Source organism: Aythya marila, assembly GCF_965140915.1.
Source record: "Aythya marila genome assembly, chromosome: 2".
Taxonomy (NCBI): domain Eukaryota; kingdom Metazoa; phylum Chordata; class Aves; order Anseriformes; family Anatidae; genus Aythya; species Aythya marila.
The window spans coordinates 121,017,989-121,035,532 of NC_139043.1; the positions used below are offsets into that span (position 1 = coordinate 121,017,989).

The 17,544-nt window shown below is 52.7% G+C and overlaps 1 protein-coding gene across 1 annotated transcript in view; it reads left to right on the top strand.

Moving 5' to 3' along the window:
- Positions 1–1,651: 1,651 nt before the first annotated feature.
- The window catches only part of DNAJC5B (DnaJ heat shock protein family (Hsp40) member C5 beta), a gene marked incomplete at both ends in the record, with an annotated part of 42,400 nt that continues 26,507 nt past the window's right edge, over positions 1,652–17,544 (top strand). The window contains one exon of the mRNA XM_082755452.1: positions 1,652–1,758. Coding sequence (XP_082611578.1) covers positions 1,652–1,758 — 107 coding nt within the window. The remainder of the gene's footprint in view (positions 1,759–17,544) is intronic.

Here is a 17,544-nt window from a genome sequence, read left to right on the forward strand (position 1 = left end):
CTTTATTAAAAATTGTACCTATAAGCTTGAGCATAATTTCATTCTCAATCATGAATTTAAAAACAAAAGTTCAGTCCATTATTTGATAGTTTGTGTATGACACTTAAAAGTAGAAAATATTTTTTTTCTTCAGCTGATCTTGAGATCCTAAATTGTGTGTTAGCTTATAAGAAAAAGAAAACATCGAAGTAAATATGAATAAATTTAAGTTGCTCAGTAAATCGCTTACTCGTTACCTGAATTACTCAGTTTATTATATGTCTGTGTGCACTTACGTGGTATTTGATTTCCTTTTCAGTACTGAACATAGCTAAAGAGCTTAAAAGTGTTACACGGCTGTTTCTGAACCAAAATGTGGCCTAGTAAATAATATATAAATAACATCAAGATAGTGTTTCTAGCTCAGCAGTGAGAAGGGTGAAAGAGCAGAGTGGGTAGTCTTACCTCATAAAGCAGGTTCTTAGAAATTATTCTTATGACTGGGGTTACAACTTATTTTTAGGCTTTTTCTGTAATCACTTGTCAACATTTAGAGAAAGGTGCAACATTTAAATAAATTAAGAGGTTGTGGTGAGAGTTTTTTTGTAGCAAGTCTGCCATCAAAGAGCTGCACCTTTCTCTTTATGAATTTTAGGTATCTATACTGGGTGTTTTAGATTACAGTGTATATGAGTTTCTTCATGTCATTACCTAGCATTATCAAGGTTTGCTTTAAAATGTTTGGGACTTCAAATTTAGAAGTATGAACTATGAACAATGAGTAGGTAGTAGAGCCATTCAGTTGTGAATAGCTTGTTTGTTTTCTTTACCTCTGAGATACATGAAGGAATGAATGATAAATCTAAGGGAACTAAATCTTTAACCTGTGTTTAGCCTTTACTTACATTATAAAGTAACGTCACAATGGTAAATATATCAGCAGCAGCTCATGAACTGTCCGAATTATTGTACTATAAACCACACTCCAAATGCTGATGGATATAAGTATTTTCTATACATAAGATTACAATAAATAATACACCATACTCTGTAAAACAGAGGTCATTCTCCCACTTGCCTAGATCCAGATTAATTCCATCTATCTTTAGGCACATGATTTGGGATTGCAGCCATCCTAAGCACCCTGCAGGAGTAATAGGGAGAAAGTGCTTGGTAAATTGTCCTCCAAGCATGTATCTCTGTCTGTTGACTGTACAGGGAGCCTTGCTTGACTAAGCTTCACATTTAATCACTCAAATTAGGCACCTATAATTGGTTAGACTGAATCTGACTTTAAGAAAAATAAATACAAATAAAATTAGGTGGAAATACTACATGCAGACATTAGTGCTGTGGAAAATTTAGCCACTGAATTCAGTGTGAAAAACACCAAATCTTTATTATGAGCAGTGATATATATAGTGCAAGAGCTTCTCTTCTTGTTTTTGTTGTTGTTGTTGTTGTTGTTTTTGCTTTTCCACTTTTTAACACCCCTTTAAAATCTCTTAAGGAATGGAGAGCAATTTAAAGGAGATTTTATTTTGGTTTTACTTTCATGTAAATCATGTAAGTAATTTTAACCTCTACTAAGAAATATTATCCATATATACATGTAGCCTGTACTATTTTAAATTCTGTTCTACATTAGCAGCTTTGGTAATGCACTGCTAACATGGCTGAACAAAGGCAACGTGCTTTGTCAACATCAGGGGAAGCATTATATGGAATCCTGGCCCTACAGAAGGGAGCAACACATGACGAGATTAAGAAGTCCTACAGGTATGTAAGATGTGATTTGCAATGTGTCTAAATCACAGGCAACTTTTTAAAAATCTTATCACAATAGATAGTTACAGATCCATAGTGTTGTGCAAAGACACTGTATGAATTCTCCACAGAGCTTGTGCTGTATACAGCAGCCAGCATGTATGGTTCAAGAAGCAACCCTCCATAGAACATACAAAACTATGACACTGAAGGTGTTTGCTAACATTGCTATATTCACCACCTTGCAGTGGCAAAACATATTTATTCTTAAGATTGCTCCTTATTTCTTTTTGCTTATTTTACTCTCTTTCTGATTTTTTTCTTCACAATTCTTTAACAATTTTCTTCATAAATTCTTTCTGATTTTTCTTGTGTTTCCTTGTAGTTGGTTGGTTGGTTGGTTGGTTGGTGTTGTGGTTTTTTGTTTTTTTTTTTTTTGGTTTTTGGTGTTTAATTTATCTTCTGCCTTTGTGAGATTCAGTGCTCTGCCATCCTTCAAAATACTAAAATAGTCAGAAGTTGATATATTGATATTATGTCATCATTAAGTTGAACCTGAAGTTACCAACCAGTTAAATCAATGGTGAACAGAGGAGTTTGCATCTGAGTCATTGTCTCAAACTGCAAAACCAGAAATTATCCCCATAGAAAAAATGCTTCTTAAGTTAACATACTTACTCCTCAGTATTGTATTTTTATACAAGTGTTTACCACAGATGAGTTTAATTTAGTGAAGCAACACAAAATATTCTGACAGTAGGTACTTAATACCAGCATAACTATTTACTTTTTTTTCCTGTTGCCACAACTCTTAGCAAAAATTGTTTATGGGCCTGGCATCCACACAATAGTAAAACCTTTTGAGTAAGGAATTTGTTATTACAATTTCTTTTTGGTCTGTGAGACTGAAAAGATTCAGATATGATTCTGATGATTGTGTGAATCCATTAATTTAATCCCACAAATAATTAATCTAAAATGTTTTAATTCAGCCAAACAAGAGGTCAGAGTGTTATGATAAAGAATGCAGACCACACTTGCAAAGTGCAGTCTTAGAATACTGCATCCAGTTTCTGTGTTAACATCTTTTACTGATATTAAAAATTATAGCCTATGCACAAAGGGGATGATTCAAGGATAAGAGTGAGAGACAGGACTTCAATTAGTTTGTCTTATCATAAAATAAATAAAAACAGATTATTTGATTACAATGTGGAATGTCCTTTAAATGGAATAATGTTAGGTGCGAGAGGGGTCTTCGGTTTATGAAGAGAGGCATAACCAAAACCAGTGGATGGACTCTAAAATCAATTCAAGCTTAAAATAAGGTAGTTGGTTCTAATGGTGAGTGTAATAAACAGTTGAAACATACTGGCAAAGGAATTGGCAGATTCTCTTTTGAAAAAGAAGGTAGGAAGACTTTAAACAAGTTTTACTCAAACACAACTTATCAACATTATGACATGCAACAAGACCTAGAAGTAAAGCTAGAAGACTTTATTGGTCTTTTTGCTCTTAAATCTGTACTGCTGCTATTAAAAAGAGAAAGAACATTAAATGTCATGAGTGAAATAGGTGTTCTTGACAGAAAAACATGCCAGGCATGTATTTACAGGTTTAATAGTATAGTAAAATTTTTATTACAGCATCATTATGGACACTGTTGGTTGCCCTGTATTAGCACTTTCTCTTCAACACACCTTGCTATCAAATGTAAAAATATATTTGAACTGAAAGAAATGTTAGGAAATAAATCTATTCATATACTGTTTGGCTTGATTTTTGTTGGGACTCTGTGTTTTTGAACAAATTGCATCTCTCCCTCTTTCTGATACCAAAAGGCATATGATCAGTGGAGGCAGTAGCAGTAATGAACGGTCAAACTATTAACACAACAGAAACAAAACTATTTATATTGCACAGTTCTGTCTTGCATAACTACAGCACTAGAGGATAAATTTACTACAGTATCACATTCACTCATGACTTGCACCTTCTGTGTCCCTGTAGTATAGCCTGGCTGCGGAAACCATCTTCTGTATCAAAACTCATGTTTTCTTGTTGCTTTTACATTTAAGTTTCTGGAAAGGAAGCTTTCTTTAGTCCCCAAAGGAGAGAGTTGTCATGGAAGAATGTAAAATGAAATTAACTTTATTTAATGCTGAACATGAATACAGATGATTTACACAACAATCTATGGTAAAACTGACAGTGGTGCTTTATCCATCTTTATTAGTAATTATAGTAAAAAAAAGACTGCTTCTAACTAAAGTGGAAATGTCAAAGGGATTCACTTTTAATGGAATAGCTGTAAATATTTGCAAGATAAAATGATGAGTCAGTCTCATAGATTTGCTTTAATTATCATTTAATTTATGCTAATCCACAAATCTGCTGCTGAACGGGTAATCTTTAGTACAAGGTATAAAACCAGCAATACCTGATTCTGAGTTCCATGCCATTATTAATTAAGTCAGTATTAATCATACTACCACAGCCCAGGGCAAAATTTACTTTTTAATAAACATGACAGAGGTACCTCTCTGTGTTTTTATTTGGAGTTTGGCACAATCAAATTTTCAAGGAGATAGAGCTAACAGGCTTTTAATCACCAGAATTTCAAAGGAGATCTGTTTACCTTCAATTCCCTACAAAAATACTCCTTAGAACAATTTTTGCCATAATAACTTAAACTGCATATTGACTTCTGCTTTCCAGACTGACAGTGAAGTAGCATGCAGAGAGAGAGCATATTTCCTGTCTTCCTCAGGAGTTTGAAAACACACATTTTGGATAGACAAAAATTATAAGTACCTCACAAATTTTCCTTCAATGAATGGAGACAATACCTGTATGAGACTACAAATTAGAAACAGAATTTTGTTAAAATGATAAAAACCTACAGAACGTAATCTTTAAGGGGGATATCTACATATTAACTTCCAAAGTAAGAAAAATTCTAAATAAAGTAAACAAACTGATCTCTTATACTGACTCTCCTCCCAAAAAAATACATCTCATTGAAACCATCATAGTACAGGGTATATAAAGAAAAATGCAAAACATCTAAAAATATTTAAATAAATATATAAAAAATGCCTTCCTGGCATATCAAACCATGAATGCTGAGGCCTGTACTACTCCTCATTAAACTACGTATACTATAGTATTATTAAACAATCACGCAAAAGACAGAAGATAACAAAAACATCTAAACTCCAGGTTATAACTGATCAACTCATTAAGGACCACAAACCTGGTAGTAGCCTTTTACTCACCTGGCTGTATTTTCTCAGCCACATATTGAACAAAGAGACCAAATTCAAGGTCACACACAAAATGATGAATTAAATTCCATTCAAGGCTACAAAATACGTTCCCTTCAGTGAAAAACCGCGCTACCCTGGATCTACTATTCAGCGTGCAGCACTTGCTCAACGTCTTCCTCGCACACTGAGGCCTACACGAGGTCGTGCTGCTCTTGATGCCGTCGATCGCGTGCCCATTAGTGGCGCAGGAGAATCCCTTCCCTCCTGCTCCAGCCCGTGCTGCCCTTGGCCTGCAGGCTGACTGACTGGATGCCGTCCTCGTCCGTCCGCAGCAGCCCAGACGCTGCGCAGGTTCTCCAGAGCCCCCCAGTACGGACGACACGCATCCCCACTGCCGCAGGCCTGATGAGCAGGCAAGGGGACGGAAAAGCATTGGAGAATGCGGGCATCGATCCCGCTGCCTCTCACATGCTAAGCGAGCGCTCTACCACTTGAGCTAATTCCCCAGCCCACGGCCGGCCCCTGAGCAGCCGCCTGCTCGCAGTCAGCCAGCCCGTGGCCTGGACAAGAGCCAAAAGGGCACTCCTTCGAGCCGGAGTTGAACCAGCGACCTAAGGATGGCCGTGCATGGGAGCCTACAGTCCTCCGCTCTACCAGCTGAGCTATCGAAGGAATCACAGACACCTGCCCGGCAACACGCCCTTCACACGCCCCTCACACACCTCTCCCGCCTGCACAACTAAGCAGCACCACTCTGCTACAACTCCTCCTCCATACACCCTACCCTACAACACCAACACACCTCTACGCACGCCTCAGGCGCTTGCCTCACTACAGGCACGGACACAGAAACACAGCAACACACAAACCCTTTCCTTGCCCTCTCCTCACACACACACACAAACAGAATGCTACCGCCTCAAACCACTCGCCGGAACCTTCTGCCCTCCTCTCACTTCACCTCCCATCAACACGCTCACAAAACAACACCCATCACCCATCTTCTCACTAACCTCCTCCACACTTCCGCAACACCCCAAACAACCCCTCACGGCTTCGCCTTGCGCACAAGGGCAACACACACTCTGTCCTCAGCATGCGCAGAGTGCAACCGCTACCTCCAACAGCTCCCACCTTCGGCCGGTAATACCGCCTGTGGCAGGGCTTTAGCGCCTCCGCCTCACGACCACTCACGCAGGCGGACCGCACAGAGCCCCTGCCCACCCTCACCCGCTGTCTGACTCTCCTCAGTGCAAAAGCCACTTTCCCACATTCACGCTGGGACACCCCTCCTGCTTCAACAGGGCTTCCTTCTTCCGCGCTCTTCTGCTAATGGCCGGACAAAAAGGACGAGCCCTACTGCATCGACAACGACCCAAGAAGCGACGCCGAGAAAGGGGGCTGCTTTCCTCCCCACAAAGCCCACTCTTCTCCAGGCTCTGGATAGGCCCCCGTTCATCGAAGCGTCCTCGGCGAGCACGTGTTCCCAAGTCACGCAGTCCCGACGGTGGCCTTCTTCTCAGCCTGCAGCACTTGCTCAATGTCTTCCTCGCACACTGAGGCCTACACGAGGTCGTGCTGCTCTTGATGCCGTCGATCGCGTGCCCATTAGTGGCGCAGGAGAATCCCTTCCCTCCTGCTCCAGCCCGTGCTGCCCTTGGCCTGCAGGCTGACTGACTGGATGCCGTCCTCGTCCGTCCGCAGCAGCCCAGACGCTGCGCAGGTTCTCCAGAGCCCCCCAGTACGGACGACACGCGTCCCCACTGCCGCAGGCCTGATGAGCAGGCAAGGGGACGGAAAAGCATTGGAGAATGCGGGCATCGATCCCGCTGCCTCTCACATGCTAAGCGAGCGCTCTACCACTTGAGCTAATTCCCCAGCCCACGGCCGGCCCCTGAGCAGCCGCCTGCTCGCAGTCAGCCAGCCCGTGGCCTGGACAAGAGCCAAAAGGGCACTCCTTCGAGCCGGAGTTGAACCAGCGACCTAAGGATGGCCGTGCATGGGAGCCTACAGTCCTCCGCTCTACCAGCTGAGCTATCGAAGGAATCACAGACACCTGCCCGGCAACACGCCCTTCACACGCCCCTCACACACCTCTCCCGCCTGCACAACTAAGCAGCACCACTCTGCTACAACTCCTCCTCCATACACCCTACCCTACAACACCAACACACCTCTACGCACGCCTCAGGCGCTTGCCTCACTACAGGCACGGACACAGAAACACAGAAACACACAAACCCTTTCCTTGCCCTCTCCTCACACACACACACAAACAGAATGCTACCGCCTCAAACCACTCGCCGGAACCTTCTGCCCTCCTCTCACTTCACCTCCCATCAACACGCTCACAAAACAACACCCATCACCCATCTTCTCACTAACCTCCTCCACACTTCCGCAACACCCCAAACAACCCCTCACGGCTTCGCCTTGCGCACAAGGGCAACACACACTCTGTCCTCAGCATGCGCAGAGTGCAACCGCTACCTCCAACAGCTCCCACCTTCGGCCGGTAATACCGCCTGTGGCAGGGCTTTAGCGCCTCCGCCTCACGACCACTCACGCAGGCGGACCGCACAGAGCCCCTGCCCACCCTCACCCGCTGTCTGACTCTCCTCAGTGCAAAAGCCACTTTCCCACATTCACGCTGGGACACCCCTCCTGCTTCAACAGGGCTTCCTTCTTCCGCGCTCTTCTGCTAATGGCCGGACAAAAAGGACGAGCCCTACTGCATCGACAACGACCCAAGAAGCGACGCCGAGAAAGGGGGCTGCTTTCCTCCCCACAAAGCCCACTCTTCTCCAGGCTCTGGATAGGCCCCCGTTCATCGAAGCGTCCTCGGCGAGCACGTGTTCCCAAGTCACGCAGTCCCGACGGTGGCCTTCTTCTCAGCCTGCAGCACTTGCTCAACGTCTTCCTCGCACACTGAGGCCTACACGAGGTCGTGCTGCTCTTGATGCCGTCGATCGCGTGCCCATTAGTGGCGCAGGAGAATCCCTTCCCTCCTGCTCCAGCCCGTGCTGCCCTTGGCCTGCAGGCTGACTGACTGGATGCCGTCCTCGTCCGTCCGCAGCAGCCCAGACGCTGCGCAGGTTCTCCAGAGCCCCCCAGTACGGACGACACGCGTCCCCACTGCCGCAGGCCTGATGAGCAGGCAAGGGGACGGAAAAGCATTGGAGAATGCGGGCATCGATCCCGCTGCCTCTCACATGCTAAGCGAGCGCTCTACCACTTGAGCTAATTCCCCAGCCCACGGCCGGCCCCTGAGCAGCCGCCTGCTCGCAGTCAGCCAGCCCGTGGCCTGGACAAGAGCCAAAAGGGCACTCCTTCGAGCCGGAGTTGAACCAGCGACCTAAGGATGGCCGTGCATGGGAGCCTACAGTCCTCCGCTCTACCAGCTGAGCTATCGAAGGAATCACAGACACCTGCCCGGCAACACGCCCTTCACACGCCCCTCACACACCTCTCCCGCCTGCACAACTAAGCAGCACCACTCTGCTACAACTCCTCCTCCATACACCCTACCCTACAACACCAACACACCTCTACGCACACCTCAGGCGCTTGCCTCACTACAGGCACGGACACAGAAACACAGAAACACACAAACCCTTTCCTTGCCCTCTCCTCACACACACACACAAACAGAATGCTACCGCCTCAAACCACTCGCCGGAACCTTCTGCCCTCCTCTCACTTCACCTCCCATCAACACGCTCACAAAACAACACCCATCACCCATCTTCTCACTAACCTCCTCCACACTTCCGCAACACCCCAAACAACCCCTCACGGCTTCGCCTTGCGCACAAGGGCAACACACACTCTGTCCTCAGCATGCGCAGAGTGCAACCGCTACCTCCAACAGCTCCCACCTTCGGCCGGTAATACCGCCTGTGGCAGGGCTTTAGCGCCTCCGCCTCACGACCACTCACGCAGGCGGACCGCACAGAGCCCCTGCCCACCCTCACCCGCTGTCTGACTCTCCTCAGTGCAAAAGCCACTTTCCCACATTCACGCTGGGACACCCCTCCTGCTTCAACAGGGCTTCCTTCTTCCGCGCTCTTCTGCTAATGGCCGGACAAAAAGGACGAGCCCTACTGCATCGACAACGACCCAAGAAGCGACGCCGAGAAAGGGGGCTGCTTTCCTCCCCACCAAGCCCACTCTTCTCCAGGCTCTGGATAGGCCCCCGTTCATCGAAGCGTCCTCGGCGAGCACGTGTTCCCAAGTCACGCAGTCCCGACGGTGGCCTTCTTCTCAGCCTGCAGCACTTGCTCAACGTCTTCCTCGCACACTGAGGCCTACACGAGGTCGTGCTGCTCTTGATGCCGTCGATCGCGTGCCCATTAGTGGCGCAGGAGAATCCCTTCCCTCCTGCTCCAGCCCGTGCTGCCCTTGGCCTGCAGGCTGACTGACTGGATGCCGTCCTCGTCCGTCCGCAGCAGCCCAGACGCTGCGCAGGTTCTCCAGAGCCCCCCAGTACGGACGACACGCGTCCCCACTGCCGCAGGCCTGATGAGCAGGCAAGGGGACGGAAAAGCATTGGAGAATGCGGGCATCGATCCCGCTGCCTCTCACATGCTAAGCGAGCGCTCTACCACTTGAGCTAATTCCCCAGCCCACGGCCGGCCCCTGAGCAGCCGCCTGCTCGCAGTCAGCCAGCCCGTGGCCTGGACAAGAGCCAAAAGGGCACTCCTTCGAGCTGGAGTTGAACCAGCGACCTAAGGATGGCCGTGCATGGGAGCCTACAGTCCTCCGCTCTACCAGCTGAGCTATCGAAGGAATCACAGACACCTGCCCGGCAACACGCCCTTCACACGCCCCTCACACACCTCTCCCGCCTGCACAACTAAGCAGCACCACTCTGCTACAACTCCTCCTCCATACACCCTACCCTACAACACCAACACACCTCTACGCACGCCTCAGGCGCTTGCCTCACTACAGGCACGGACACAGAAACACAGAAACACACAAACCCTTTCCTTGCCCTCTCCTCACACACACACACAAACAGAATGCTACCGCCTCAAACCACTCGCCGGAACCTTCTGCCCTCCTCTCACTTCACCTCCCATCAACACGCTCACAAAACAACACCCATCACCCATCTTCTCACTAACCTCCTCCACACTTCCGCAACACCCCAAACAACCCCTCACGGCTTCGCCTTGCGCACAAGGGCAACACACACTCTGTCCTCAGCATGCGCAGAGTGCAACCGCTACCTCCAACAGCTCCCACCTTCGGCCGGTAATACCGCCTGTGGCAGGGCTTTAGCGCCTCCGCCTCACGACCACTCACGCAGGCGGACCGCACAGAGCCCCTGCCCACCCTCACCCGCTGTCTGACTCTCCTCAGTGCAAAAGCCACTTTCCCACATTCACGCTGGGACACCCCTCCTGCTTCAACAGGGCTTCCTTCTTCCGCGCTCTTCTTCTAATGGACGGACAAAAAGGACAAGCCCTACTGCATCGACAACGACCCAAGAAGCGACGCCGAGAAAGGGGGCTGCTTTCCTCCCCACCAAGCCCACTCTTCTCCAGGCTCTGGATAGGCCCCCGTTCATCGAAGCGTCCTCGGCGAGCACGTGTTCCCAAGTCACGCAGTCCCGACGGTGGCCTTCTTCTCAGCCTGCAGCACTTGCTCAACGTCTTCCTCGCACACTGAGGCCTACACGAGGTCGTGCTGCTCTTGATGCCGTCGATCGCGTGCCCATTAGTGGCGCAGGAGAATCCCTTCCCTCCTGCTCCAGCCCGTGCTGCCCTTGGCCTGCAGGCTGACTGACTGGATGCCGTCCTCGTCCGTCCGCAGCAGCCCAGACGCTGCGCAGGTTCTCCAGAGCCCCCCAGTACGGACGACACGCGTCCCCACTGCCGCAGGCCTGATGAGCAGGCAAGGGGACGGAAAAGCATTGGAGAATGCGGGCATCGATCCCGCTGCCTCTCACATGCTAAGCGAGCGCTCTACCACTTGAGCTAATTCCCCAGCCCACGGCCGGCCCCTGAGCAGCCGCCTGCTCGCAGTCAGCCAGCCCGTGGCCTGGACAAGAGCCAAAAGGGCACTCCTTCGAGCCGGAGTTGAACCAGCGACCTAAGGATGGCCGTGCATGGGAGCCTACAGTCCTCCGCTCTACCAGCTGAGCTATCGAAGGAATCACAGACACCTGCCCGGCAACACGCCCTTCACACGCCCCTCACACACCTCTCCCGCCTGCACAACTAAGCAGCACCACTCTGCTACAACTCCTCCTCCATACACCCTACCCTACAACACCAACACACCTCTACGCACGCCTCAGGCGCTTGCCTCACTACAGGCACGGACACAGAAACACAGAAACACACAAACCCTTTCCTTGCCCTCTCCTCACACACACACACAAACAGAATGCTACCGCCTCAAACCACTCGCCGGAACCTTCTGCCCTCCTCTCACTTCACCTCCCATCAACACGCTCACAAAACAACACCCATCACCCATCTTCTCACTAACCTCCTCCACACTTCCGCAACACCCCAAACAACCCCTCACGGCTTCGCCTTGCGCACAAGGGCAACACACACTCTGTCCTCAGCATGCGCAGAGTGCAACCGCTACCTCCAACAGCTCCCACCTTCGGCCGGTAATACCGCCTGTGGCAGGGCTTTAGCGCCTCCGCCTCACGACCACTCACGCAGGCGGACCGCACAGAGCCCCTGCCCACCCTCACCCGCTGTCTGACTCTCCTCAGTGCAAAAGCCACTTTCCCACATTCACGCTGGGACACCCCTCCTGCTTCAACAGGGCTTCCTTCTTCCGCGCTCTTCTGCTAATGGCCGGACAAAAAGGACGAGCCCTACTGCATCGACAACGACCCAAGAAGCGACGCCGAGAAAGGGGGCTGCTTTCCTCCCCACAAAGCCCACTCTTCTCCAGGCTCTGGATAGGCCCCCGTTCATCGAAGCGTCCTCGGCGAGCACGTGTTCCCAAGTCACGCAGTCCCGACGGTGGCCTTCTTCTCAGCCTGCAGCACTTGCTCAACGTCTTCCTCGCACACTGAGGCCTACACGAGGTCGTGCTGCTCTTGATGCCGTCGATCGCGTGCCCATTAGTGGCGCAGGAGAATCCCTTCCCTCCTGCTCCAGCCCGTGCTGCCCTTGGCCTGCAGGCTGACTGACTGGATGCCGTCCTCGTCCGTCCGCAGCAGCCCAGACGCTGCGCAGGTTCTCCAGAGCCCCCCAGTACGGACGACACGCGTCCCCACTGCCGCAGGCCTGATGAGCAGGCAAGGGGACGGAAAAGCATTGGAGAATGCGGGCATCGATCCCGCTGCCTCTCACATGCTAAGCGAGCGCTCTACCACTTGAGCTAATTCCCCAGCCCACGGCCGGCCCCTGAGCAGCCGCCTGCTCGCAGTCAGCCAGCCCGTGGCCTGGACAAGAGCCAAAAGGGCACTCCTTCGAGCCGGAGTTGAACCAGCGACCTAAGGATGGCCGTGCATGGGAGCCTACAGTCCTCCGCTCTACCAGCTGAGCTATCGAAGGAATCACAGACACCTGCCCGGCAACACGCCCTTCACACGCCCCTCACACACCTCTCCCGCCTGCACAACTAAGCAGCACCACTCTGCTACAACTCCTCCTCCATACACCCTACCCTACAACACCAACACACCTCTACGCACGCCTCAGGCGCTTGCCTCACTACAGGCACGGACACAGAAACACAGAAACACACAAACCCTTTCCTTGCCCTCTCCTCACACACACACACAAACAGAATGCTACCGCCTCAAACCACTCGCCGGAACCTTCTGCCCTCCTCTCACTTCACCTCCCATCAACACGCTCACAAAACAACACCCATCACCCATCTTCTCACTAACCTCCTCCACACTTCCGCAACACCCCAAACAACCCCTCACGGCTTCGCCTTGCGCACAAGGGCAACACACACTCTGTCCTCAGCATGCGCAGAGTGCAACCGCTACCTCCAACAGCTCCCACCTTCGGCCGGTAATACCGCCTGTGGCAGGGCTTTAGCGCCTCCGCCTCACGACCACTCACGCAGGCGGACCGCACAGAGCCCCTGCCCACCCTCACCCGCTGTCTGACTCTCCTCAGTGCAAAAGCCACTTTCCCACATTCACGCTGGGACACCCCTCCTGCTTCAACAGGGCTTCCTTCTTCCGCGCTCTTCTGCTAATGGCCGGACAAAAAGGACGAGCCCTACTGCATCGACAACGACCCAAGAAGCGACGCCGAGAAAGGGGGCTGCTTTCCTCCCCACAAAGCCCACTCTTCTCCAGGCTCTGGATAGGCCCCCGTTCATCGAAGCGTCCTCGGCGAGCACGTGTTCCCAAGTCACGCAGTCCCGACGGTGGCCTTCTTCTCAGCCTGCAGCACTTGCTCAACGTCTTCCTCGCACACTGAGGCCTACACGAGGTCGTGCTGCTCTTGATGCCGTCGATCGCGTGCCCATTAGTGGCGCAGGAGAATCCCTTCCCTCCTGCTCCAGCCCGTGCTGCCCTTGGCCTGCAGGCTGACTGACTGGATGCCGTCCTCGTCCGTCCGCAGCAGCCCAGACGCTGCGCAGGTTCTCCAGAGCCCCCCAGTACGGACGACACGCATCCCCACTGCCGCAGGCCTGATGAGCAGGCAAGGGGACGGAAAAGCATTGGAGAATGCGGGCATCGATCCCGCTGCCTCTCACATGCTAAGCGAGCGCTCTACCACTTGAGCTAATTCCCCAGCCCACGGCCGGCCCCTGAGCAGCCGCCTGCTCGCAGTCAGCCAGCCCGTGGCCTGGACAAGAGCCAAAAGGGCACTCCTTCGAGCCGGAGTTGAACCAGCGACCTAAGGATGGCCGTGCATGGGAGCCTACAGTCCTCCGCTCTACCAGCTGAGCTATCGAAGGAATCACAGACACCTGCCCGGCAACACGCCCTTCACACGCCCCTCACACACCTCTCCCGCCTGCACAACTAAGCAGCACCACTCTGCTACAACTCCTCCTCCATACACCCTACCCTACAACACCAACACACCTCTACGCACGCCTCAGGCGCTTGCCTCACTACAGGCACGGACACAGAAACACAGAAACACACAAACCCTTTCCTTGCCCTCTCCTCACACACACACACAAACAGAATGCTACCGCCTCAAACCACTCGCCGGAACCTTCTGCCCTCCTCTCACTTCACCTCCCATCAACACGCTCACAAAACAACACCCATCACCCATCTTCTCACTAACCTCCTCCACACTTCCGCAACACCCCAAACAACCCCTCACGGCTTCGCCTTGCGCACAAGGGCAACACACACTCTGTCCTCAGCATGCGCAGAGTGCAACCGCTACCTCCAACAGCTCCCACCTTCGGCCGGTAATACCGCCTGTGGCAGGGCTTTAGCGCCTCCGCCTCACGACCACTCACGCAGGCGGACCGCACAGAGCCCCTGCCCACCCTCACCCGCTGTCTGACTCTCCTCAGTGCAAAAGCCACTTTCCCACATTCACGCTGGGACACCCCTCCTGCTTCAACAGGGCTTCCTTCTTCCGCGCTCTTCTGCTAATGGCCGGACAAAAAGGACGAGCCCTACTGCATCGACAACGACCCAAGAAGCGACGCCGAGAAAGGGGGCTGCTTTCCTCCCCACAAAGCCCACTCTTCTCCAGGCTCTGGATAGGCCCCCGTTCATCGAAGCGTCCTCGGCGAGCACGTGTTCCCAAGTCACGCAGTCCCGACGGTGGCCTTCTTCTCAGCCTGCAGCACTTGCTCAACGTCTTCCTCGCACACTGAGGCCTACACGAGGTCGTGCTGCTCTTGATGCCGTCGATCGCGTGCCCATTAGTGGCGCAGGAGAATCCCTTCCCTCCTGCTCCAGCCCGTGCTGCCCTTGGCCTGCAGGCTGACTGACTGGATGCCGTCCTCGTCCGTCCGCAGCAGCCCAGACGCTGCGCAGGTTCTCCAGAGCCCCCCAGTACGGACGACACGCATCCCCACTGCCGCAGGCCTGATGAGCAGGCAAGGGGACGGAAAAGCATTGGAGAATGCGGGCATCGATCCCGCTGCCTCTCACATGCTAAGCGAGCGCTCTACCACTTGAGCTAATTCCCCAGCCCACGGCCGGCCCCTGAGCAGCCGCCTGCTCGCAGTCAGCCAGCCCGTGGCCTGGACAAGAGCCAAAAGGGCACTCCTTCGAGCCGGAGTTGAACCAGCGACCTAAGGATGGCCGTGCATGGGAGCCTACAGTCCTCCGCTCTACCAGCTGAGCTATCGAAGGAATCACAGACACCTGCCCGGCAACACGCCCTTCACACGCCCCTCACACACCTCTCCCGCCTGCACAACTAAGCAGCACCACTCTGCTACAACTCCTCCTCCATACACCCTACCCTACAACACCAACACACCTCTACGCACGCCTCAGGCGCTTGCCTCACTACAGGCACGGACACAGAAACACAGCAACACACAAACCCTTTCCTTGCCCTCTCCTCACACACACACACAAACAGAATGCTACCGCCTCAAACCACTCGCCGGAACCTTCTGCCCTCCTCTCACTTCACCTCCCATCAACACGCTCACAAAACAACACCCATCACCCATCTTCCCACTAACCTCCTCCACACTTCCGCAACACCCCAAACAACCCCTCACGGCTTCGCCTTGCGCACAAGGGCAACACACACTCTGTCCTCAGCATGCGCAGAGTGCAACCGCTACCTCCAACAGCTCCCACCTTCGGCCGGTAATACCGCCTGTGGCAGGGCTTTAGCGCCTCCGCCTCACGACCACTCACGCAGGCGGACCGCACAGAGCCCCTGCCCACCCTCACCCGCTGTCTGACTCTCCTCAGTGCAAAAGCCACTTTCCCACATTCACGCTGGGACACCCCTCCTGCTTCAACAGGGCTTCCTTCTTCCGCGCTCTTCTGCTAATGGCCGGACAAAAAGGACGAGCCCTACTGCATCGACAACGACCCAAGAAGCGACGCCGAGAAAGGGGGCTGCTTTCCTCCCCACAAAGCCCACTCTTCTCCAGGCTCTGGATAGGCCCCCGTTCATCGAAGCGTCCTCGGCGAGCACGTGTTCCCAAGTCACGCAGTCCCGACGGTGGCCTTCTTCTCAGCCTGCAGCACTTGCTCAACGTCTTCCTCGCACACTGAGGCCTACACGAGGTCGTGCTGCTCTTGATGCCGTCGATCGCGTGCCCATTAGTGGCGCAGGAGAATCCCTTCCCTCCTGCTCCAGCCCGTGCTGCCCTTGGCCTGCAGGCTGACTGACTGGATGCCGTCCTCGTCCGTCCGCAGCAGCCCAGACGCTGCGCAGGTTCTCCAGAGCCCCCCAGTACGGACGACACGCGTCCCCACTGCCGCAGGCCTGATGAGCAGGCAAGGGGACGGAAAAGCATTGGAGAATGCGGGCATCGATCCCGCTGCCTCTCACATGCTAAGCGAGCGCTCTACCACTTGAGCTAATTCCCCAGCCCACGGCCGGCCCCTGAGCAGCCGCCTGCTCGCAGTCAGCCAGCCCGTGGCCTGGACAAGAGCCAAAAGGGCACTCCTTCGAGCCGGAGTTGAACCAGCGACCTAAGGATGGCCGTGCATGGGAGCCTACAGTCCTCCGCTCTACCAGCTGAGCTATCGAAGGAATCACAGACACCTGCCCGGCAACACGCCCTTCACACGCCCCTCACACACCTCTCCCGCCTGCACAACTAAGCAGCACCACTCTGCTACAACTCCTCCTCCATACACCCTATCCTACAACACCAACACACCTCTACGCACGCCTCAGGCGCTTGCCTCACTACAGGCACGGACACAGAAACACAGAAACACACAAACCCTTTCCTTGCCCTCTCCTCACACACACACACAAACAGAATGCTACCGCCTCAAACCACTCGCCGGAACCTTCTGCCCTCCTCTCACTTCACCTCCCATCAACACGCTCACAAAACAACACCCATCACCCATCTTCTCACTAACCTCCTCCACACTTCCGCAACACCCCAAACAACCCCTCACGGCTTCGCCTTGCGCACAAGGGCAACACACACTCTGTCCTCAGCATGCGCAGAGTGCAACCGCTACCTCCAACAGCTCCCACCTTCGGCCGGTAATACCGCCTGTGGCAGGGCTTTAGCGCCTCCGCCTCACGACCACTCACGCAGGCGGACCGCACAGAGCCCCTGCCCACCCTCACCCGCTGTCTGACTCTCCTCAGTGCAAAAGCCACTTTCCCACATTCACGCTGGGACACCCCTCCTGCTTCAACAGGGCTTCCTTCTTCCGCGCTCTTCTGCTAATGGCCGGACAAAAAGGACGAGCCCTACTGCATCGACAACGACCCAAGAAGCGACGCCGAGAAAGGAGGCTGCTTTCCTCCCCACAAAGCCCACTCTTCTCCAGGCTCTGGATAGGCCCCCGTTCATCGAAGCGTCCTCGGCGAGCACGTGTTCCCAAGTCACGCAGTCCCGACGGTGGCCTTCTTCTCAGCCTGCAGCACTTGCTCAACGTCTTCCTCGC